General features: G+C 44.9%; 1 protein-coding gene across 1 annotated transcript in view; it reads right to left on the bottom strand.

Moving 5' to 3' along the window:
* Positions 1-25,588, bottom strand: part of LOC115459683 (centrosomal protein of 112 kDa-like) — a 314,545-nt gene that overhangs the window by 267,512 nt on the left and 21,445 nt on the right. The window contains exons 5-6 of the mRNA XM_030189491.1: positions 13,086-13,161; positions 2,505-2,582 (exon numbers count right to left, since the gene is read on the bottom strand). Of these exons, the coding sequence (XP_030045351.1) occupies positions 2,505-2,582; positions 13,086-13,161 (154 nt within the window). The remainder of the gene's footprint in view (positions 1-2,504; positions 2,583-13,085; positions 13,162-25,588) is intronic.

Genomic DNA, 25,588 nt, shown 5'->3' with positions numbered 1-25,588 from the left:
CTCTTTAGGGAAGGTTAGTTGCCTCCCGTGAGCTCACATTCTTTCCAGTGAATATTTGTACCTGACCCATGGAAATGCAAAGCCTGCAGGTAAGAAAATTGAAGTACTTGGAAAGGTAATGCCACAAGAAGTTGAAAATTCACTTGCAGGCCTGTAGGTTTCATTATTGTCCTACTCGTGTTTCCTAATTCTTACTATAAACAACAGATTTATCATCTGCTAGCTAAATCGGAATGAGGAGCTGTACTCTCCTTTCCACGTTAAAACTGGTATCATCTGAATCCATCTCTTTCTGCGTATCCTTTCAGATGTAATCCTTAATAAAAATCAAACAAAATAAAACATGGAAAAGAAAATAAGATGATACCTTTTTTATTGGACATAACTTAATACATTTCTTGATTAGCTTTCGAAGGTTGCCCTTCTTCGTCAGATCGGAAATAAGCAAATGTACTAGCTGACAGTGTATATAAGTGAAAACATTCAAGCATTACTATGACAGTAAAATAGATACCATTGGAGATTCTACATGGAATGTTGCTACTATTGGAGATTCTACATGGAATGTTGCTATTCCACTAGCAACATTCCATGTAGAAGGCTGCGCAGGCTTCTGTTTCTGTGAGTCTGACGTCCTGCACGTACGTGCAGTACGTCAGACTCACAGAAGCAGAAGCCTGCGCAGCCACATTGGTGATCTGCAAGGGCCGACTTCTACATGGAATGTTGCTAGTGGAATAGCAACATTCCATGTAGAATCTATAGAAATCAAACAAAATAAAACATGGAAAAGAAAATAAGATGATACCATTTTTATTGGACATAACTTAATACATTTCTTGATTAGCTTTCGAAGGTTGCCCTTCTTCCTCAGATCGGAAATAAGCAAATGTGCTAGCTGACAGTGTATATAAGTGAAAACATTCAAGCATTACTATGACAGTAAAATAGATACTATTGGAGATTCTACATGGAATGTTGCTACTATTGGAGATTCTACATGGAATGTTGCTATTCCACTAGCCATAACACCGAACCAAAGAAAAAGAACTGAAAATATGCACCCCATGTACCTATAGGAATTGTTCTATATTTTCTAGAAGATCTATGTACTTTTAAAATAACATGAACCCAAACATCTGAAGATTCAATAACATAAATATGTTCTAGAATATGTTTGGGAATCCTCAGAAGACACCACTTCCGGCACATTCAATAATGAGTTTAGCCTAGTGGCATAGCGTCTCCTCATCGGACAATCCCTTAGGTAACTATTTTATAGTGCTATTGCAAACACACATGCTACAAAAAGTGCTCAAAGCTACATGTGCTCGCTGCTACAAGTGCTCTAAATCAAAAATTGTTTAAAAGGACTTATCTTAAGTTCCTCTCCGTATTTGATACTGTTGGAGTCCTCTTTGGCTTTCCCTAGATAACGCCCGACACCCGATTCCACTAGCAACATTCCATGTACAAGGCTGCGCAGGCTTCTGTTTCTGTGAGTCTGACGTCCTGCACGTACGTGCAGGACGTCAGGCTCACAGAAGCAGAAGCCTGCGCGGCCACATTGGTGATCTACAAGGGCCGACTTCTACATGGAATGTTGCTAGTGGAATAGCAACATTCCATGTAGAATCTATAGAAATCAAACAAAATAAAACATGGAAAAGAAAATAAGATGATACCTTTTTTATTGGACATAACTTAATACATTTCTTGATTAGCTTTCGAAGGTTGCCCTTCTTCCTCAGATCGGAAATAAGCAAATGTGCCAGCTGACAGTGTATATAAGTGAAAACATTCAAGCATTACTATGACAGTCTGACCTATCCACACCCATCCTGTTAGAATATCAATGATATGCTTTGATGTCCCCATGCATACCTCCTACCCACCCCCATCCTCCCACCCTGTCAGACTGTCATAGTAATGCTTGAATGTTTTCACTTATATACACTGTCAGCTAGCACATTTGCTTATTTCCGATCTGAGGAAGAAGGGCAACCTTCGAAAGCTAATCAAGAAATGTATTAAGTTATGTCCAATAAAAAAGGTATCATCTTATTTCTTTTCCATGTTTTATTTTGTTTGATTTCTATTGATAACCTTAAGAGTGGACTAACACGGCTACCACACTCCTCTACTTAAGATGTAATCCTAAATGCTCTCACTATCTTCTGACTACAGCACAGGTGTACACATTATTTTTCTGGAAAAGTCCTTCATTTAGATTTTTTTTCATGCATTAAAAAAAAAAACACGTTCCATCCCTACTTCTTTGAAAGATATGCCGTTGGCCAGTTGCTTTCCCCATTTACACTTAAACCCATATGAAATTCCTCTCAGACACCAAGTACTTAAAAAGTGACCAGCAAATCGCAACCCTGGGAAAACAGCAAGAGGTCTCCACATTCCGAATGGCAAAAGCATATGGCAGCCCGACTACTTTCAACTTCTGGCCAAAAACATTATAAACATTTTTTTTTTGAGTCTGTTTACCTTACCCCAAGATTCCAGCTGTTGAGACGCACTTCTATGTCGCTATCATCCAAAGCAGCAGCACCTCGTTTACGATAGTCCCCCTGGAAGATAAGTTTGAAAAGCAACCTTAGAATCACTTTGTTTTATTCTGTCTTTGCTCTAGCTCACTGCTGAACTGACCCTGAAACTAACATAATTAAATGAAACTGTACCACACCGTTGCAAAGCTATTTCACCCGTGAAAGCAAAATCGGTTCTTATCCACACTAGTTCCTTATATTTCCAGTGCATTTTGCAAGTCTAAGAAGTATTCAAAGTCGCTATAAGAAAATATTCAACGAAGAGAGACTTATCTAGGTTCTAAAAAGAGGTGTCTGCAGGTGCTGTCTCCAGACGCTTTGCACAATTCAATAGCCAAGGTCTCTTGGTGATTAGTCTTCCTTCAGAAGACAAAGGCCAAACTGCGGTCTCTCGCTGTGACTGTGTCACTTCCCATACATTTCCCCCACTGCCTTCTGAATCTACCTTGAAGAACACCTGGCTGGTGGCCTGGGGTCGCAATCACTGGTGATAGGTAGGAGAGAGAGACAGAATGCAGCGGTCTACAATGTAGCTGCAAAGATTTTCCACTTCAAGAACTCGGTCATAACTCTTGCACAATAAAATTTGCCACTTAATTACTCGCTCCCTGCAAACTACAAGGTGTAGTTACAAGTAAGGAACATTTTTGTAAAATTTCAAAAAGTGCACAGCGTTTTCCAGGTGTCTCATGTGACATTCATCTGTCTCTCTCTTAGATGCTTCACTTCAAGAATTTGATGAAAACTAATTTGTACATAGCTGTTGATTTATTACTATCATCTATATTCTGTTATTTGTCGTAACATACATTCCCCCTTCAGTTATCCCCCCCAAATGGTGAAAGGTAAACAGAGTACTGTAGTGAAAATTCAAGGTTATGTACTAGGCTCCTGAAGAAGCAAATACATTGGAGGTCATTGTTTTCTATTATTTCCGGGCAAAAAGAGCTTACAATCTAATAGACAAAAAATAAAGTAAGCAAATCAAATCAATTAATGTGTACAGGAAGGAGGAGAGGAGGGTAGGTGGAGGCGAGTGGTTACGAGTCAAAAGCAATGTCAAAGAGGTGGGCTTTCAGTCTAGATTTAAAGGTGGCCAAGGATGGGGCAAGACGTAGGGGCTCAGGAAGTTTATTCCAGGCGTAGGGTGCAGCGAGACAGAAGGCGCGAAGTCTGGAGTTGGCAGTAGTGGAGAAGGGAACAGATAAGAAGGATTTATCCATGGAGCGGAGTGCACGGGAATAAACTGCTGTTTCCAGTTTATTCCTGCCTTGATTGCTGTCTGTGGATAGTTAGATTAGATTGTTGTTTGTTTGTTTGTCTTGTCTCTGAGTTGTAGTTCTGTGTTAGTCCTTGTCTGTTTGTATCTTACTGGCTGCTCTGCAGCTTTTAGTTTTGTATCTTGTTAGTCAATGTTTGGCTCCCTGTTTTAGTGGCTGTTTTCAGCTTTCAGTCCTGTCCTTTAGCCTATCTGTTCCCTGCCTTGCTGTCCCTGTGTTGCCTAGCTGTTATCCAGTCCTGCCCTGTCCAGTAAGTCCTGCCGGCCACCTGAAGCCTGGAGCTCAACTCTTGGTGAAAAGTGGCCAGGTGCAGGTGAAGCCTGTTTGTCAGAGATCTGCCCTGTCTCTAGCGTGGGGTGGTTTTGCCTGCCACTGCCGCCCCTCGGCAGTGGTCCAAGGGCTCACAACCTAGTTTCCTGCTTGAAAACGTGACACATTTGTTGCGCAGCTCCTGCAACTGAACACTCTCCACAAGCAGCAGCCCAGCTTTTAAACTTTGTAAAAGATTTTTCAAAGTCCTTGCAGCCTCTCTTTCATACCCCGTGTCCAGAGTGGAACCTTAATTTAGCCTTCGGGCTCCTCAGAAGCCTCCTTTTCATCTACTCTGGAAGGCCCTCCTTGAAAGATCTTACGTTAAAGACCATGTTCTTGGTGGCTGTTGCGTCAGCACATAGGGTTTCGTAGCTTAGGAACATAAGTGTTGCTATACTGGGACTGACAAAGGTCTATCAAGCTGAGTATCCCGTTTCCAATAAAAGATAGGTTTCCCTTCAGATGGGACCTGTCTGAAATGTGGAGCACTTAATGCCTCTTATAAACACTGTGTATGGGATTGCCCAGGCTTTCATCCATTTTGGAAAGATGTTTGGTCTCATTTGGGTGGCCTTTATAACAAGCGCTGGGAGGTGACCTCTGAGCACTCTGTCCTTGATGATGTCGCCAATATAGCGGAGGGCACTCGAGTTTCTGGTTTTTTTCTTACGCAAGGCATCCTTGATTGAGAAGCGCTGCCTGTTACCGCAGTGGATACAGGATGCCCCACCTATATTTACACAGTGGCGCAATCAGATGCAGAAGGGGCCGTAGAGCTAGGAAGAGATTCTTAAAGTTGTAGACTCCGGTAAATGCACACCCCTCTCAATGTTTCTGCCCTCTGCATTTTTGAATACTTTATGGGACTCTGCCTTTTAAGTTCAGATGATCCAGGCACTCTCTCTCTAACCTCTGGGATTTAGGTCGCAAGGGACTTAGGTTTGGGGGGGGGGGGGGGGGGGATTGGAAGGGGCAAGTGTATTCTGCATGGGATTACTCAGTTTGAATATGTGATTGTTATTGTCTTTTAGCATTTCCTTGTTAGCTCTTTCTAATCACATGGTACTGAGTTTGTCCATTGGTTGAAAAATCTAATAATATCTATATAAATAATTCTCACCTCCAATTCTGAAGCTCACAGTGTGGCAGGGAAACACTGAAGCCCTGTACTGTTGTAGCCTGTCAGCACCACTCACTCTCACTGTCACTCATACACCCGCCCTTAGCCACGCCCCCAGCCATGCCCCATCCTGACATAATTTGCAACCCCAACGTTCAAATGAAGCCCCCAAGCTCCACCTACGTCCGTGAAGGGTTCGTAACTTCATGGTGGTGAAGCCTCTCTACACACCATGTCTCTCGGACACGCCCTCGCGTCGACCGTGATGACATGAGAATTAGATCTCCCCCCCCACCCCCAGGGCAAGGTTGCTTCTCGCTCCCCAAACACGCCTCCAGCCTCTATCACCCCTCCCACCACCAACTCCCACTGACGCAACCCGATCCCCCTGCCCACGACAGTTGCCGTCTCCCAAACAGCAGGCTGGGACCGACGCTACTCCCAACTGCAGCCTTCACCTTGCTAACGCCCCTTTCATTAGTTTCTGAAACGGCCATTTCAGGCGGCCGAGATATCTGGTTTGGCCTGTGGCCTGTAGCTCCGCCCTCGCATCCCTCTGCCGCCTGCGATTACGTTGACGGCGCGTCCCTCCGCCTCTCGCAATGACGTCGACGGCGGGGCGAGGAAGGCAGAAGCCACGAGTCACATGGACAGACGTCGATGGCAGGGCAGGAAAGGCAGAAGGCACACAAAACTGCGACGGACGCAGGGGAAGGACCGCGACGGACGCAGGGGGAGGAGCAGGAATACAAAACAAACAAAACCGCGACACATGCAGGGCAAGGAGTACAGAAACACGCGGACGGTGTTTCCCTACTCCTCCTCTGCCCCCCTCCCAGGCGCATCACCCAACCACCTCCCCCCCAAGCACATACCTCCCAAACAATCGCCATGCCGCTCATCAACAGTGCCCACAGGGACGCAGCTTCCCAGACAGCATGGAAGAACTGTGAAGAGAGGGAACAGCCCATTGCCACAGAGCCTCACAGAAACTCAGAAGAATCATTTCTAAACACAACCCAGGCACCTCTGTGTCACACAGAAGGAAACAGCATGAAGGTATCTTCAACATACAGAGGGATAGAAAGTGTGACAGCCTCAATCACCATAGCTCAGGGACCTCAGGGCACAGATGGCAAACAGCCTGGCACAGCCACCCTCCCGGGAACACCCCCTCAACTACAGAAACCAGGATCACATACGCACTTCCACACACTCATTCTCACACACACACACACACTCGCACATTCACTCTCTCTCACACACAGTCACTCTCACATACACTCTCTCAAACACACACTCCGAGGAAAACCTTGCTAACGCCCGTTTCATTTCTGACAGAAACGGGCCTTTTTTTACTAGTTCTAACATAAAATTACCCTCAAAATAAATACCCAGCAAACCAATATCCAGGGCTTACTTTCTGGCCTTCCCCTCCCCCTCCATTTATTTTTCTTATATATTATTTGCTCCTCTCTAGACAACTGACCCAGGTGGTCAAGGGCTAAAGGGCACTGCTCCTGCGAGACTAAACCCCCGTTAACATCACTTGCGGGAGCCGTGTCATTGGCAACAACCGCCTCCCCTCCTGGAGCCTGAGAACACAGTCTCCGTACTGCATTCTCGCCCGGCAGGAGGCTCCTGCACCACTGTGGGATGGCTGAAGTATGGGGCCCAGTCCCACAGTTACCAAGCTTAAATAACAAAAAAGAAGCAGAGATTCAAACCTGCTTTAAATGCAGATCCACCGAGTGGTGCTGTACCACAAGTTCACTGGGGTTGTAAATCACTCTCCGGTTTCCTGGTTACAGGGACGCACCGCAGGGGACATCTTTTCATTTAGAGTGAACGGGGCCTACTACAATGAATCCTTTTCCAAGACTGAAGCTTCTAGTCTAGGGGCATGACTTAGAGACCAAATAAAAGCAGGGGAAAAAAAAAAAACACATAAACCATTTTATAAAGATCCTCTTCTTTCAGGCATTTTTTCCCCAAATACATTTTCTTAGAAATGACCACTGTAACAGGAAAATCTTCATGATGGCACAAGAAAACAAAAGGAACTGAGTTGCAAAACAGCCAGAAATATACACTGCACTTAACATCCAGGAAGGAGACTCGGGTAACAGAAAAGTGTGAAAATGAAGATTGTTCTGGCACCCGCACTGTATTTGAAAAGTAAAATAAATGGGGCAGCTTTGCACTTCAGGTTCAATGCTTTGCATTTTTGATGTTATCTGTAATTGGGCAAAATGAACTCAGGCTGGCCCAGTGAAAGATGGTTTTTTTCATACAGAAAAGTAATACGTTTTACTTCGTACTCTTGGCTCAGGGCTATGGCAGACTTTCACAATAGCTTTAGCTGGGCTGAACAACAGTAGCTAATGCAATTTTAATATATTTTAAGTTATTTAAATTGTTCTAGACTTGTCCTTTAGGCTATAAAGATCTTTCTGGTAGATACAGTGGTGGAAATAAGTATTTGATCCCTTGCTGATTTTGTAAGTTTGCCCACTGACAAAGACATGAGCAGCCCATAATTGAAGGGTAGGTTATTGGTAACAGTGAGAGATAGCACATCACAAATTAAATCCGGAAAATCACATTGTGGAAAGTATATGAATTTATTTGCATTCTGCAGAGGGAAATAAGTATTTAATCCCTCTGGCAAACAAGACCTAATACTTGGTGGCAAAACCCTTGTTGGCAAGCACAGCGGTCAGACGTCTTCTGTAGTTGATGATGAGGTTTGCACACATGTCAGGAGGAATTTTGGTCCACTCCTCTTTGCAGATCATCTCTAAATCATTAAGAGTTCTGGGCTGTCGCTTGGCAACTCGCAGCTTCAGCTCCCTCCATAAGTTTTCAATGGGATTAAGGTCTGGTGACTGGCTAGGCCACTCCATGACCCTAATGTGCTTCTTCCTGAGCCACTCCTTTGTTGCCTTGGCTGTATGTTTTGGGTCATTGTCGTGCTGGAAGACCCAGCCACGACCCATTTTTAAGGCCCTGGCGGAGGGAAGGAGGTTGTCACTCAGAATTGTACGGTACATGGCCCCATCCATTCTCCCATTGATGCGGTGAAGTAGTCCTGTGCCCTTAGCAGAGAAACACCCCCAAAACATAACATTTCCACCTCCATGCTTGACAGTGGGGACGGTGTTCTTTGGGTCATAGGCAGCATTTCTCTTCCTCCAAACACGGCGAGTTGAGTTCATGCCAAAGAGCTCAATTTTTGTCTCATCTGACCACAACACCTTCTCCCAATCACTCTCGGCATCATCCAGGTGTTCACTGGCAAACTTCAGACTGGCCGTCACATGTGCCTTCCAGAGCAGGGGGACCTTGCGGGCACTGCAGGATTGCAATCCGTTATGTCGTAATGTGTTACCAATGGTTTTCGTGGTGACAGTGGTCCCAGCTGCCTTGAGATCATTGACAAGTTCCCCCCTTGTAGTTGTAGGCTGATTTCTAACCTTCCTCATGATCAAGGATACCCCACGAGGTGAGATTTTGCGTGGAGCCCCAGATCTTTGTCGATTGACAGTCATTTTGTACTTCTTCCATTTTCTTACTATGGCACCAACAGTTGTCTCCTTCTCGCCCAGCGTCTTACTGATGGTTTTGTAGCCCATTCCAGCCTTGTGCAGGTGTATGATCTTGTCCCTGACATCCTTAGACAGCTCCTTGCTCTTGGCCATTTTGTAGAGGTTAGAGTCTGACTGATTCACTGAGTCTGTGGACAGGTGTCTTTCATACAGGTGACCATTGCCGACAGCTGTCTGTCATGCAGGTAACGAGTTGATTTGGAGCATCTACCTGGTCTGTAGGGGCCAGATCTCTTACTGGTTGGTGGGGGATCAAATACTTATTTCCCTCTGCAGAATGCAAATAAATTCATATACTTTCCACAATGTGATTTTCCGGATTTAATTTGTGATGTGCTATCTCTCACTGTTACCAATAACCTACCCTTCAATTATGGGCTGCTCATGTCTTTGTCAGTGGGCAAACTTACAAAATCAGCAAGGGATCAAATACTTATTTCCACCACTGTATAATTGTAGTATTTATTTATTAGGATTTATTTACTGCCTTTTTGAAGGAATTCACTCAAGGCGGTGTACATCATGGTAGCTAGAAAAAAAAAATACATGTAGATTTCTCTCTCTTATTAGGTTTTATTCATGGAAATCGCCTGATATTCTGTCCATGGCAGTCAGCTTTTTTTTTTTTTTTTTGTTAAACACTGGCCACCACAGGTGTTTCTAGGCCCGGACATTCAGTGCCAGCCCACACCACTGGTTCTTCATTTGGGTATGAGTTGACAGCTTTTGCTCTGGCCTCACTTGGACACACAGCTATGTGGGCACCGGTGGAAAGCAGCGATGGTACCCAGATAACCTTCTGGCTCTGCCTTTGCTTTGCCCTCATAGAAAGCACCGGTGCATATTTCTTAGTAAAAAAAAAGGTGCCGGTACTCAAATGCTAGGCCACTCTTCAGGGGTGGGGTAATCACTGAGGGACCCATCCCACAATAGCCAAGCCCCCTGCAACCGGTCACAGAATGTATGACAAGGCAGAATTGGTGTGTAGAGCCTCAGCTCTTTCATTAAAACTTGGGGTCCATGGGTCAATTTTAGCAGACAACGGAAAAGGTGCCGGTACTCAGTACCCCCAAGTACCCCCTCAAAAAAAGCCCTGGAAATCACCAAGGTGGTCTGACCAGATATTCAGTGGAAGTATCTGGTGAGGAGCCCGCATCCACCCACTGAATATTGACCCCCCTAAGCTTTTTATGCCTGCATACAAGTACCAGTGTTTTGGTGGGCTTGGGGAGGGTAGAGTGAGATCCAGCAGTTTCCCCCCTGTAGCTTAGATGAATGTGAATCTGGAGCCACAATTTTTCATTTACAAACAAGTATTTCTGTTCTGTGTTCATGGTTGAAAGGCTGGGGGTTGGACAGCAGAAAACAAATGGGGATGGATGGATGGTAGACCCGAGACCTATTCTCAGAGGACTGTTTGTGAGGAGCTAACTAAACTAAAAGTAGGCAAAGCTAAATGCTAGAGTCGCCCATATATTCCTATGGGCAACTTAGCGTTTAGTGCGTGTCCATCATTAGTGCATGCTAAAAACGCTAACGCGCCCTTAGCGTTGATTAGTAAACAGGGTCCTTAGGTGGCTAAGTGCTGAAAATCAGCAATTTACTGCAGAAGTGTCAACTCCACCTTTTCCCACCTATTTGTAGGCTCAAAGTGGCTTACAGAGTGTGGTTATGATATAATCATTTCGTGATAACAGCTACAGTTCTTATAGTTTGAATGTTGGTAAGAGAAGATAAGCATAGTCGTTTCATGATAGAACCACACAAGCAATATAAACTGGTCAGGAACCATTTCTGGCCGGTGAAATCGCTTTATACATAAGTACATAAGTATTGCCACACTGGGACAGACCAAAGGTCTATCAAGCCCAGCATCCTGTTTCCAACAGTGGCCAATCCAGGTCACAAATATCTGGTAAGATGCCAAAAAAGTTCAATACATTTTTATGCTGCTTATCCCAAAAATAAGCAGTGGATTTTCCCCCAAGTCATTTTAATAACGGTCTATGGACTTTTCCTTTAGGAAGCTGTCCAAACCTTTTTTAAACCCCGTTAAGCTAACCGCCTTTACCACATTCTCTGGCAACGAATTCCAGAGTTTAATCACACGTTGAGTGAAGAAACTATTTCTCCGATTCATTCTAAATTTACTACTTTGTAGCTTCGTCACATGCCCCCTAGTCCTAGTATTTTTGGAAAAAAGAGTATCGACCCCATAAGCCAAGCTATACGCAAAGGATGGCACACTTAACGCTGGCCCTAGCAGAGGGGAAAAAATTAGATGCATAGACTTCTAAGCACAATTAAAACAGATTATTATTATTAATTATTGCATTTGTATCCCACATTATCCCACCTCTTTGCAGGCTCAATGTGGCTTACAATCTATTGTTCTTGGTGGTAATAGATTAGATCCTTTATGAACTCATCTTTTAACCATCCCAAGAGCCACAATTTGATGGATTATTGAGCATAGCGGTAAGTCATTCTACATGCCAATAAAATTCAGAGGAATTCAAGTGTGTTTGTGAAACTGCTGCTCTAATATGAAGTCAGGCTATTAACTTTGTTGACATCAACTGATTTACTAAGTGAGCAAAAAAAAAAAAAAATCTATCTAAATAAGTCCATGAAAATAATGCCAGCCTCAGAACACCTCTAATGTTTCCCAAGGCCAGTTATTACAGAGACATGATTTCATCTGCAACCTAAACAATATTTCAGAGTTTGGAAAGAAAACTGTATAAACACTGCCTAAGGTCTTTGAACTGGTTCAGCTTAACAAATGCAATTTATGTACTATGAAATACCAGTTCACACTCAAGGCAAAAGTAATTTATAAATCTCTCAAAAGGAGAACAAGCTTTCAGTCTAGCTACAAAATACAAACATAACCATGCAGTCAGATTTAAATTCTTCTCATTTTCAGAGATTTGAAGTCGGATTTCACCATCTGGTTCAATAAGCCAGTAAATAAATAAAATGCTATGTGTGTCAATGGATGTGAACTGATAATCCTACGGCTCCAAATCAGAACTCTTAACACTGATTTAAAGCGACAGCTCCCCCAGATGAGCTACTGCGTGTAGCTAGGTTGCATACATAGTAACATAGTAGATGACGGCAGAAAAAGACCTGAACGGTCCATCCAGTCTGCCCAACAAGACAAAGTCATATGTGCTACTTTTTGTGTATATCTTACCTTGATTTGTAACTGTCATTTTCAGGGCACAGACCGTACAAGTCTGCCCAGCACTATCTCCGCCTCCCAACCACCAGCTCCACCTCCCACCACCGGCTCTGGCACAGACCGTACAAGTCTGCCCAGCACTATCCCCGCCTCCCAACCACCAGCTCCACCTCCCACCACCGGCTCTGGCACAAACCGTACAAGTCTGCCCAGCACTATCCCCGCCTCCCAACCACCAGCTCCACCTCCCACCACCGGCTCTGGCACAGACCGTATAAGTCTGCCCTGCCTCCCACCACCAGCTCTGCCACCCAATCTTGCCTACATGCATCTCTAGTTCTCCAAACTATGCCCCACTGAATTCACTTTCCTTGTCTATGACTGAATCCAGACAAACACAGCGAAGGTGTCACATTTTAGACACTCGGATTCTGCATACATCTTTTAGACATGCACGTCTTTGTGATGTTGGTAGCGTACATTAGAATGAAGTTACTTATGAGTCTTTGGATGTTTGAATAAACTTTCTGCATGATTTATACATCATCTAGCTTTGGGAGGCGGGGATAGTGCTGGGCAGACTTGTACGGTCTGTGCCCTGAAAATGAGTTACAAATCAAGGTAAGATATACACAAAAAGTAGCACATATGACTTTGTCTTGTTGGGCAGACTGGACGGACCATTCAGGTCTTTTTCTGCCGTCATCTACTATGTTACCATGTATAATGCATGGGACTTCATTCTTCTGGGGTTTTTTTGCTATGGCTGAATCCAACCCATGAAGAAATTTCCTTTTTTTTTTTTTTTTAAATCATGCATGCTAGCAACAAGGCAGCAAGGCTGATGAAGTTCCACCAGCCAAAGAAGATAATGGCACGATAGCAAAGTCCTGGATGGACCGAGACCTCCCCCCCTCCCCCCAATCTTGCTCAAATTCCAAGTGGGACACCCCATTGGCCCTTTCAGTGATATTCTCTTGAAACATTTGAGGACCCTGCTCAGCCCCATTTTACCTGATGAGTAGCGAGGTTTTCTTCATCAGAGCGACGAATAGGACTCGAGGACTGCGATCTGAATGCATATCTTTGCCTGCCACCAAATGAAAGAGAGAAACTGCACTTAATAAACACAAGAGAACATTGTAAATAGAAAGAATTATAGAATAACCAAGTGTTACATTTACGTCTCTGAAGCAATTTGGCCTACAGGACCATAAAGAACAACGTTATTTTTTTTTTTTAATACTTGGGTAAGGCTCAGTCGAGAAGACTCTGATTTGAGCTAGCTTTGTATTTCTTTTGGCTAAAACATGGCATGCCTTAGATACAGCTCCTCTTTGCTTTGAAAAGAAAAATATGCAGACATGGGCCTATGGTGCACCCAGAAAGAGAATTTTATTTTATTTTTTTTTATGTGCTGTGTAGTAGTTTAACTCTCTGCTAGTACCTGAGCTATCCTTTCACCACTCACCTGGACCACTGGGTTTTGAAAAACTCTTTTTGCAGGATGCGATTTTAATGTGGGCTTGTGGTTAGGGTTACCATTTTGTGTCCTCTGAAAAAGAGGACACATGTCACGCCCCCTACCCCGCCCCCGCCACGCCTCATGTCCCGCCCCCCCCGCCACGCCCCCTTCAGGTCCGGGTTCCGCCCCTATTCCCCCCCCCCCCATCACATACCCCCCCCTCACTTACTGGTGGTCTAGTAGAGTCTTCTCTTCGGGGCAGGAAAGAGCCCCCTCTTTCCTGCCCGGAGCGCTGCCTGCCCTTGCCTGCTGCATCTTCCTCGGTATGGCTGGGGATTCAAAATGGCCACCGAGAGTTGAAGCGGCCTCGCGAGAGTTCAACTCTCGGCGGCCATTTTGAATCCCCAGCCAGACCGAGAAAGATGATAGACAGGGGAGGCAGCGCTCCGGGCAGGAAAGAGGGGGCTCTTTCCTGCCCCGAAGACGTCACTAGACCACCAGGGAACATGGTAAGGAAGGGGAGGGGACGGGAGACCAGGTCACCAGACCCACGGCGCCGATCACACGCCCACCGCACGCACGCGCCTGCTCGCACCCGCGCCCACGTTTGTCCAGAAATCCGGACAAACGTGGGCGCGGGCAAAATCCGCCGGACGCCCCGGACATGCCCTCAAAAAGAGGACATGTCCGGGGAAATCCGGACGTATGGTAACCCTACTTGTGGTAAAATATCATATATCCTACTATCAAACAGAGAGGACTGGGGCACAGTTCCCAACCTCCATACTGAAGGTAAGCCATCTGGATTACTGCAACTCACTATACGCAGGCTGCAAAGAACAAATAATGAGAAAACTTCAAACGGCCCAGAATACAGCAGCCAGACTCATCTTCGGAAAACCAAAATACGAAAGCGCAGCACCCTTACGTGAGAAACTACACTGGCTCCCACTCAAGGAACGTATCGCCTTTAAATTATGCACGTTAGTTCACAAAATCATTCACGGTGAAGCCCCTGCATACATGTCCGACTTAATAGACCTGCCACCCAGAAATGCCAAAAAATCATCCAGAACTTTCCTCAACCTTCACTTCCCTTAGTGCAAAGGCATAAAGTATAAAGTACTACATGCATCAACCTTCTCCTACATGAGCACGCAACTCTGGAACGCACTACCACGCAACCTGAAAACGATCTATGAATTAACCGACTTCCGCAAACGATTGAAGACCTCTCTCTTTGAAAAAACATACTGCAAGGATCAAAACACATAAATCCTATATACACCATAATAACGCCTCAAGACATTACCTCACATACTCCATTTCCCCGTACTCTGTCCCATTCAATAATCTACCCACAGATAAAAACTGTTATACCCCATCGCTCTCTTGCTATTATTCGATCACCCTAGTAATCCCCCAACGTCATATCCTATAGTTTCTACGCCCCCAAAGATGATTGACCTGACTCTGTCTTCCTTAACTATTCACAATGTAACCCATAATCGTAATGTAACAAACTGTATTTCCATCATTTACAATGTATTGTAAGCCACACTGAGCCCGCAAATGGGTGGGAAAATGTGGGATACAAATGCAATTAAATAAATAAGGTGGCATTTGATAAGAACTACATTTACACTTTTGGTTCTGACCTAAAGGCAGAGTTAAACAGGGCTGGTATGAGATTCTAATTATTTGCACGGTTGGCAGCATAAAGTGATTCCATACTGGCACACATCAAAAGAACTCAACTCTCTCAATTTATACATGGTCTCTCCAAAGCAAAGCTGAGGTCGACGGACATTTTTGCAAGCAGTGCCGGCTCTGCTATTGCTGTGGATGAAACGCGGGATTTCAGCTTCCAGTGCTGCCAAATCGGAAGCTCAGTGAAGCCAGAAAAAAAGTTTACTGGAAACAGTATATAAGAATAAGAAATGTCACCGATCTAACACAGAAATTCTAATACAGTTCTATAACATGACTGCAGTTTCGATTGGATCTATAATACGGCTTTGTTTGCTGTTACAGTTATGTTCTTTTTCAATTTGCCTCTCTCTCCCCCCCTCTCTGTTTTCACTCCCACACAATGGAAAAGTCCCTTGACCAGCTGGAAGTAAGGGACAGTCTCCGCTGAGAATGAGCTTCTAAGCACTATTCTCAGATCAGCAAAAGTCAGCTGTTATCCCCAGCCATTTCCCAAAGTCCAAGAGCAAATCCCGCTGGCTCCATCAGACCTAAATATGAGGCCAGCTGAGTGGATTTCTGAAGGGTCTTTGCTAAAGTGTGGTAAAAAAAAAAATTAAAAAAAAGACCGCAGTTACCTACCGTATATTAATTGCATGAATTAATATGCAGTAACCATTAGGGGTTTACCAAACATCTTCTCCTACAGTGACCTCGGAAGACCCTGGATTCTATATAGGTCGCCCAAATTTGGGTATGTAGGGCAGAAGCGCGTGCAAATTAATTAATGAGCTGTTAGTAATTACTGATGTTAATTTGGACTGGCGTGTGTAGCTGCCTATGTGCTATTCTATAACGCTGTGCAACCCAAACAGGGGCGTGGCCATGGGAGGGGCCATTCCGATACTTTAGGTGCGGTGTTATAGAATTCAGGGGTTATACGCCCAACTTGCACACCCGGTTTCAGCAGGCATAAGTCCTCACGTCCAAAATCGGGTGCAGGAATCGGTGCTAAATGGTATTCTTTATAGAATGCGAGATCTACGCTTTCTGGTACAGTAACAGTTAATGCTCAATAAGTAACCTCTCCACACTCATTCCATGCTATGCATTTAACACATGAACCAGTGCATGCTAAGGGGGCAACTGCTAAGCGAGCAACCAGCACCCTGATGTCGCATGGCGTCAACCTTTCCTATAAATGGTACCTGGGGAACCAGATTGCATTATAGAATACTAGCTAGCCCAGCACCATCGTACCTAAAACCTAGGTACAAACTTAGATTGTGAGCCCTCCTGGGACAGAGAAATACCCAGTGTACCTGAATGTAACTCTACTTGAGCTACTACTGAAAAAGGTGTGAGCAAAATCCAAATAAATAAGTGCCTGCAGGTGTTAACTGGAAGCGCATGCAAACTTCCAGGCATGCCCATGTTCGCCCCCTTGTATTATGCAATGTCACTTAATCCTAGGGTTATCACATTTGCCCTAAGGAAAAAGAGGACACATGCCCCGCCTCCTGTCCTGCCCCCTGTCACTTTGACCCCCTCAAAGAAAGCCAGATTCCCTATCTCTCCCCCCATGTATATTCCTCCCCAATTTTCCAGCCTCATGACTCCATTCACTACCCCTCCCCTTTCCTCCTGTACTTTATTGTAGTGCCCTGGTGGTCTAGTGGCGCGGCTGTAGACCTCTTTTGCGCCAGGCGCCGATTCAAAATGGCTGCCAAGCATTCAAGCAGTGACCTTGCAAGACTTCTGCGGAAGTCTCGCGAGGCCACCGCTTGAACTCTCGGCAGTCATTTTGAAGCGGCACCAGGAGCAAGAAAGTTTGTAGACGCGCTGGGCAAGAAAGAGGGGGCTCTTTCCTGCCCCGAAGCCCTCTTTCCTGCCCTGAAGAGGTCACTAGACTACCAGGGCACCACACTAAGGTAAAGGAGGGGAGGATAGGACGCTCTGAGGCCCACCTGTCCGTCCGCTGCCAGCCTGCCCGTTCACCCGCAAATCCAATCAAACAGGAAGCAAGTCTTCTCCGGAGTAGCCCCCACACTCTGGAATGCATTGCCTGAAAGACTATCTGTACTTCAGGAAGCAGGTGAAAGCTTGGCTCTTCAACCAAGCCTTTAACGGAAGAAGTAACTAACTTGTTAATCTCACTCACACACTCAATGATTGACTCGGGCTGCACATACTGCAGCGGGACATGTTTCTCCACTCCTCCATGTGCAACTTTCTTCAAATCAGTCACCTTACTTTCTAATTCTTCCTTACTTTCTTACTCATCTATATGTTACAACTTTGCCTTACCCTTCACTACCAATTATAATGTTCTAGTACATATTGTGTTGTCATTGCAAATAGTATACCATGCCATACATTGTATTGTTGTTTGAATATTTTTACTGCTGTAATTGTCTATTGCTCATGTTTGATCTATTCTAACTGTACACCGCCTTGAGTGAATTCCTTCAAAAAGGCGGTAAATAAATCCTAATAAATAAAAACCCGCCTGGATGCCCGGCTGTGCCCTCATAAAGAGGACATGTCTGGGTAAACTGGACGTATGGTAACCCAACTTACTCGCATCCTTACAGAATAGCCCTTAGCTGCCCTGCTGCTACTTAATGTACGTATGTGCACATTTATCCGTGAATGTGAGGAGATTCTGTACATTTATCTGCTCAAATGGTGCATAACACGGGCTTCCAGATATAGAACTGCCCTTTAAATGTCAAGCCAACATAGCAAAGTTAGCACATGTTAATTCACGCACAAAGTGCTTAATGCACATTAGCAAAAAGGGCCCATAGCTTTCCATATATAATAGATCCACCAGAAATATTACATTTAACCGTGTCCAGCAACGGAAGGAAATAATGAACTGGAAGAATAAAAACCAGATACAGTTAGTAGTGCTACCTCTGAATTTTTCAAACTTCATCCCCTGTTCATATTTTCTAAAGCAAAGAAACAATTGAGCCACTGCTCAGACTGCAAACTTGTACTCACTGAACCCCATTTCAGCCCATTCACTGTTCAGCAATACAAGATCGCCATCTACTGGCAGTTTCAGTGAACAAGTTATCTGAGAAGTTTGGCCAAGTGTAGCACACACACTGGGTGTGAGTAAACTGACAGTACGTTACTACTATTTAGCAAGAAGAAAGACCTATTCGTAATGAATCTTCATGATTTTTCCTAGATAAAATGGTGTGGTAGCTGTGTTAGTCCACATTTAAAGTAATAAATAGAATTAAAACAGAACAAAAAAGAAAATAAGAACATAAGAGTTGCCATACATAGTAACATATAGTAGATGACAGCAGAAAAAGACCTGCACGGTCCATCCAGTCTGCCCAAGAAGACAACTCATATGTGCTACTTTTTGTGTATACCCTACTTTGATTTGTACCTGTGCTCTTCAGGGCACAGACCGTATAAGTCTACCCAGCACTATCCCCGCCTCCCAACCACCAGTCCCGTCTCCCCACCACCGGCTCTGGCACAGACCATATAAGTCTGCCCAGCACTACCCCCCGCCTCCCAACCACCAGCTCTGGCACAGACCATATAAGTCTGCCCAGCACTATCCCCGCCTCCCAACCACCGGCTCTGGCACAGACCATATAAGTCTGCCCAGCACTATCCCCGCCTCCCAACCACCAGCCCCGCCTCCCAACCACCGGCTCTGGCACAGACCATATAAGTCTGCCCAGCTCTATCCCCGCCTCCCAACCACCAGCCCCACCTCCCAACCACCGGCTCTGGCACAGACCATATAAGTCTGCCCAGCACTATCCCCGCCTCCCAACCACCAGCTCTGGCACAGACCGTATAAGTCTTTCCAGCACTATCCCCGCCTCCCAACCACCAACCCCGCCTCCCACCACCGGCTCTGGCACAGACCGTATAAGTCTGCCCAGCACTATCCCCGCCTCCCAACCACCAGCCCCACCTCCCAACCACCGGCTCTGGCACAGACCGTATAAGTCTGCCCAGCACTATCCCCGCCTCCCATCCACCGGCTCTGGCACAGACCGTATAAGTCTGCCCAGCACTATCCCCACCTCCCACCACCGGCTCTGGCACAGACCGTATAAGTCTGCCCAGCACTATCCCCGCCTCCCAACCACCAGCCCCACCTCCCAACCACCGGCTCTGGCACAGACCGTATAAGTCTGCCCAGCACTATCCCCGCCTCCCAACCACCAGCCAATACAACAATACGTCTCATCTGCCCGCAACCTCGGAGTCCTCTTTGACTCCTCCCTCTCCTTCTCTGCGCATATCCAGCAGATAGCCAAGACCTGTCGATTCTTCCTCTATAACATTAGCAAAATTCGCCCTTTCCTCTCTGACCACACCACCCGACCTCTCATCCACTCTCTCATTACCTCTCGCCTTGACTACTGCAATCTACTCCTCACTGGCCTCCCACTTAGCCATCTATCCCCCCTTCAGTCCGTTCAGAACTCTGCTGCAGGTCTTATCCTCCGCCTAGACCGATATACTCATATCGCCCCTCTCCTCAAATCACTTCACTGGCTTCCGATCAGGTACCGCATACAGTTCAAGCTTCTCCTACTAACCTACAAATGCACTCGATCTGCAGCCCCCCCCCCCCCCCCCTTACCTCTCTACCCTCATCTCCCCTTACGTTCCTACACGTAACCTACTACTATTTAACATTTCTAGAGCGCTACAAAGTGTACGCAGCGCTGTACAAACACAGAAGAAAGACAGTCCCTGCTCAAAGAGCTTACAATCTAATAGACAAAAAGTAAAGCATTTAAATTTAAAATATTTAAGCAGTCAAGCAGAAGAGAACAGTCACAGAAGGACTGAAGATGTTGAAGGGTGGTCAGTGTGATCAGGTGTAACTCTGGTTGGAGTAGTGGGAGAAGGTGATAGAAGAATAGAAATGGGTGATGTAAAAGTAATGACTGGGTTGAAAGGGAGGTTATATAAGACATGTCACTCTAGGGGTGGGTGGGACTAAGTCTAAAGCAGGAGAAGGTATTCTCTGCAGCCTATCTGTGAGATGGAAAATGCTCTCTGAAGCTGCTGCTATAAGTTGTTAGTTTTCTCTCCCTGAAAGAGATCCAAGCCACACCCACGAAGTTCAAACCTCCGCTCTCAAGACAAATCCCTCCTCTCAGTACCCTTCTCCACCACCGCCAACTCCAGGCTCCGCCCTTTCTGCCTCGCCTCACCCCATGCTTGGAATAATCTCCCTAAGCCCATACGCCAGGCCCCCTCCCTGCCCATCTTCAAATCCTTGCTCAAAGCCTACCTCTTCAATGTCACCTTCAGCACCTAACCACTATACCACTATTCAGGAAATCTAGACTGCACCAACTTGACATTTCGTCCTTTAGATTGTAAGCCCCTTTGAGCAGGGACTGTCCTTTTTGTTAAATTGTACACCGCTGCGTAACCCTAGTAGCGCTCTAGAAATGTTAAGTAGTAGTAGTAAAAAAAACAATGGGGAAAGACACAGGGAAAAGGGAAAAGATTTATTAGGATTTATTTACTGCCTTTTTGAAGGAATTCACTCAAGGCAGTGTACAGTAAGAACAGATCAAACATGAGCAATAGGCAATTAATATTCAAATAGCAATACAAAGTATGGCATAGTTACTACTTCTGATGTCAACACAATATGAAACAGAACATTTTAATTGATAGTGAAGGGTAAAGCAAAGATGGAACGTATAGATAGGTAAGAGAGTAAGAAGAGTTAGAAAGGTGAGTAATTTACCTACAAATGCACTCAGTCTGCTGCCCCTCACTACCTCTCTACCCTCATCTCCCCTTACGTTCCCGCCCGTAACCTCCGTTCACAGGATAAATCCCTCCTCTCAGTACCCTTCTCCACCACCGCCAACTCCAGGCTCCGCTCATTCTGCCTCGCCTCACCCTATGCTTGGAACAACCTTCCTGAACCCTTACGCCAAGCCCCCTCCCTGCCCGTCTTCAAGTCTTTGCTTAAAGCCCACCTCTTCAATGCTGCGTTCGGCACCTAACCCTTACCGTTCAGTGAATCCAGACTGCCCCAATTTGACTGCCCCTATCGGACCGACCGTTCACTTGTCTATTAGATTGTAAGCTCTTTGAGCAGGGACTGTCTCTCTTTGTTAAATTGTACAGCGCTGCGTAACCCTAGTAGCGCTCTAGAAATGTTAAGTAGTAGTAGTAGTAGTTAAATATTATCTCAGCTAGGGTAGGGCTGGATTAAAAGAGAAAAAATAATACATTCCAGAAGAACAGAATAAGGTAACATTGTATGGGATTCCCTTCCATTGGAACTAAGATTGGAAACTATATGAGTTTTAAGGGAAAATTAAAAACTTTGGACCCTGTTTAGTAAGGTGCGCTAGAGTTTTTAGCATGCACCAAAAATTAGCACACACTAATGCATAGGAATACATGGGTGTCTCTGGCGTTAGTGAGCGCTAGCGCGCCTACAGCGCAGCTTAAACAGGGTCCTTTGTTTCTAAACGTATTAAGAATATATCACTACTTTATCACTAACACTAGTTTCTTTTTATTCTTTGTGAGCTGTGCCGAACCAAATTCGCTGGGAAATAACTGTATACAAGAACCTGTATCATTATTATGCAGGCACTGGCAATATTCAGTGTTGGTCCCTGAATAGCTAACCTGGCCAGTAGGACCACTTAAATGAGGGCTCTATCTACCGTGAAGCACCGGGATATATGACGAACTTGATCGACCTAACAACCAGAAACATATCCGAATCAGCACGTACGTACCTAAATCTACACTACCCAAGTTGCAAAGGACTCAAACATAAATCAACCTACGCAGCCAGTTTCTCCTACATCAGCGCACAACTGAGGAACGAACTGCCAAGGGCCTTGAAAACCACGAACAACCAACAACACTTCAGAAAATCTCTAAAAAACACTCACCTGTTCAAAAAGGCATATCCTTCTGACCCAACATAAATGACTGATTCCTGCGACACAACTTGACTAAAGATCATAACTCCTCAGCCAAACAAATCTTTTATGTGGCTATACTACTACTACTAGCTATCACTTCTATAGCGCTACAAGGCATACACAGCGCTGTACACCATACACAAAAAGACAGTCCCTGCTCAAAGAGCTCACAATCTAAATAGGACAGGCAAACAGACAGAACAACTAAGAGGTAAGGGAGTTAAAGAGGTGGGGATAAAAGGGTACAGGGCAAGTGAGTAGTGGTTAGGAGTCAAAAGCAGCGTTAAAGAGGTGGGCTTTTAGCCTGGATTTGAAAACAGCCAAAGACGGGGCTAGACGTACAGGCTCGGGAAATCTATTCCAGGCGTGAGGTGCAGCGAGATAAAAGGAACGGAGTCTGGAATTAGCAGTAGAGGAGAAGGGGACAGGCAAGAGAGATTTACACCACATGTTCCTTTTCTACCACAACATAACTCTGTAACTGTTTTACCCCGGAGCCTGTAAACACCTCTCCGGCGCTATGTAAGCCACATTGAGCCTGCAAATAGGTGGGAAAATGTGGGATACAAATGTAACAACCAAAAAAATAAATAAATCTTTGACCGTTTAGTTATGCAGGCATGGCAAACCTGCATAACTTCTTTAGGCTAAGATTGACGCAGACCATTTGACCCTGAGGCAGGTGACGAAACGTTGGCCACCGTTGGTCATGGTCGCATTTAGCGTCTCGAGAGCCTGGATGGGATACAAGCTAAGTAATTTACATATCTGACTTCTAAGAGTAAAGAAAAAAAAAGATTAAAAAGAAAAATTAAGTAAAAATAGAGAAAAAATATTTGCAGATCATTTAAATGCAGTGGGGTGTTTGCCGATGATGAAGCAGTCCAGCCTCCCGAGAGCTCTTTAATCATTGAGCCGGGGGCTTCTTGAGGCTTCACCTCTTTATTTAATGAATTTATGATCAGAGAAGCCAGTTGAGTCTCTACCTATCTCCTTCATTATATATGGTTTTTCAGATAGAAGTATTGGAAGGAGATTGCCTTCAGTATTAGTTTTAACTTCCAGGTATGCCATCAATGTAGATAGTCATTGCAGATGGCTGGATATGGTCCAGCAAGTTACAACCCTAGAACTGAGATAAACGTAAACGGCTCCTCCTCTGGAGATATGGAAAAATCCTTAGCAACTCTGGCCCATAAAGTCAGTTCAGGAACTTTGAGGGTGACTTTCCCTGTCGGATCGTCTTCGATCAGTCTAGAAGATGACTGTGAGGCATGAAGCTTCTTAGCACAGTCCTCATAAAAAGCAAAGAACAGGGCATAAAAAAAACAAAATGCACAAACGGCATAACTTAAAATAGAATTAAGTACAGAAAGATTTTACAAAGTAATCAAAAAGAGAACACTATGGGGAAAAAAATCTTTCAAGATCAAAGAGGTTTTTTCCAAAGGATAAGCTGAAGTGATTGTAAAATTTATGAGGCAGCAATAAATGCAAGATCTAAGCAAAAATAATTTATTCACTATAAAAACATACATATGTCAAATATTAGAAACGACGCGTACAAATTTACAGTGCGGTACAAGTGGAGCAGGCCAACTGCTAGAACAAGCAGGAGGCTACCAGAACGCTTGAAGAAGTCAAGTGACTAGCCAAAGAGCCCACATATTGTAAGGTGACACTGGACCAGGCAGTTTTCGTCACTTATCTCCACGACAAGAAGATAATGTCGAAACAAAGTCCATGTCAAACCTTTCTTAATTTAGTGACTGACTTGGAAGAAAGTATAACCTTTCATCATTTGGTGCTATATACAAGTGTTTCCCAAGTCAGTCCTGGAGTACCCTCTTGCCAGTCGGGCTTTCAGGATAGCCACAATCAATATGTATGAAAGTGGAGGAGTGGCCTAGTGGTTAGGGTGGTGGACTCTGGTCCTGGGGAACTGAGGAACTGAGTTTGACTCCCACTTCAGGCACAGGCAGCTCCTTGTGACTTTGGGCAAGTCACTTAACCCTCCATTGCCCCATGTAAGCCGCATTGAGCCTGCCATGAGTGGGAAAGCGCAGGGTACAAATGTAACAAAAATAAAATAGATACTATTAGAGATTCTACATGGAATGTTGCTACTATTGGAGATTCTACATGGAATGTTGCTACTATTGGAGATTCTACATGGAATGTTGCTATTCCACTAGCAACATTCCATGTAGAAGGCTGCGCAGGCTTCTGTTTCTGTGAGTCTGACGTCCTGCACGTACGTGCAGGACGTCAGACTCACAGAAGCAGAAGCCTGCGCGGCCACATTGGTGATCTGCAAGGGCCGACTTCTACATGGAATGTTGCTAGTGGAATAGCAACATTCCATGTAGAATCTCAAATAGTAGCAACAGTGGAGGAGTGGCCTAGTGGTTAGGGTGGTGGACTTTGGTCCTGGGGAACTGAGGAACTGAGTTCGATTCCCACTTCAGGCACAGGCAGCTCCTTGTGACTCTGGACAAATCACTTAACCCTCCATTGCCCCATGTAAGCCGCATTGAGCCTGCCATGAGTGGGAAAGCGCAGGGTACAAATGTAACAAAAATAAAATAGATACTATTGGAGATTCTACATGGAATGTTGCTACTATTGGAGATTCTACATGGAATGTTGCTAGCAACATTCCATGTAGAAGCTTGCCCTTGCAGATCAGCAACACAGCTGCGCAGGCTTCTGTTTCTGTGAGTCTGACGTCCTGCACGTACGTACGTGCAGGACGTCAGACTCACAGAAGCAGAAGCCTGCGCGGCCACATTGGTGATCTGCAAGGGCCGACTTCTACATGGAAGGTTGCTTGTGGAATAGCAACATTCCATGTAGAATCTCAAACAGTAGCAACAGTGGAGGAGTGGCCTAGTGGTTAGGGTGGTGGACTCTGGTCCTGGGGAATTGAGGAACTGAGTTCGATTCCCACTTCAGGCACAACTCCTTGTGACTCTGGGCAAGTCACTTAACCCTCCATTGCCCCAGGTACAAATAAGTACCTGTATATGTAAGCCGCATTGAGCCTGCCATGAGTGGGAAAGCGCGGGGTACAAATGTAACTAAAATAAAATAAAAAAAATATTTGCATATAATGGAGGCAATGCACGTAAATCAAACTCCTGCATATTCATTGTGGATATCCTGAAAACCTGACTGGCAAGGGGGTACTCCAGGACAGACTTGGGAAACATATACACACTATGCATGCAAAGAATTTAAAAAAAAAAAACTTTAATTAAAAACTTTTCTTATGTGAGTTTTGTATGTAAGATTACATCATTGAAGTATTCCACGAAGGTCTCAGCACCATTTCTGAGAACAGAGTGTGACTGATTGCTAAGACAGGTATGTGTTGCTTTTATAAACAGAGGATA

Source organism: Microcaecilia unicolor, unplaced genomic scaffold (assembly GCF_901765095.1).
Source record: "Microcaecilia unicolor unplaced genomic scaffold, aMicUni1.1, whole genome shotgun sequence".
Taxonomy (NCBI): Eukaryota; Metazoa; Chordata; class Amphibia; order Gymnophiona; family Siphonopidae; genus Microcaecilia; species Microcaecilia unicolor.
This window is presented reverse-complemented; position numbering and strand designations above follow the sequence as displayed.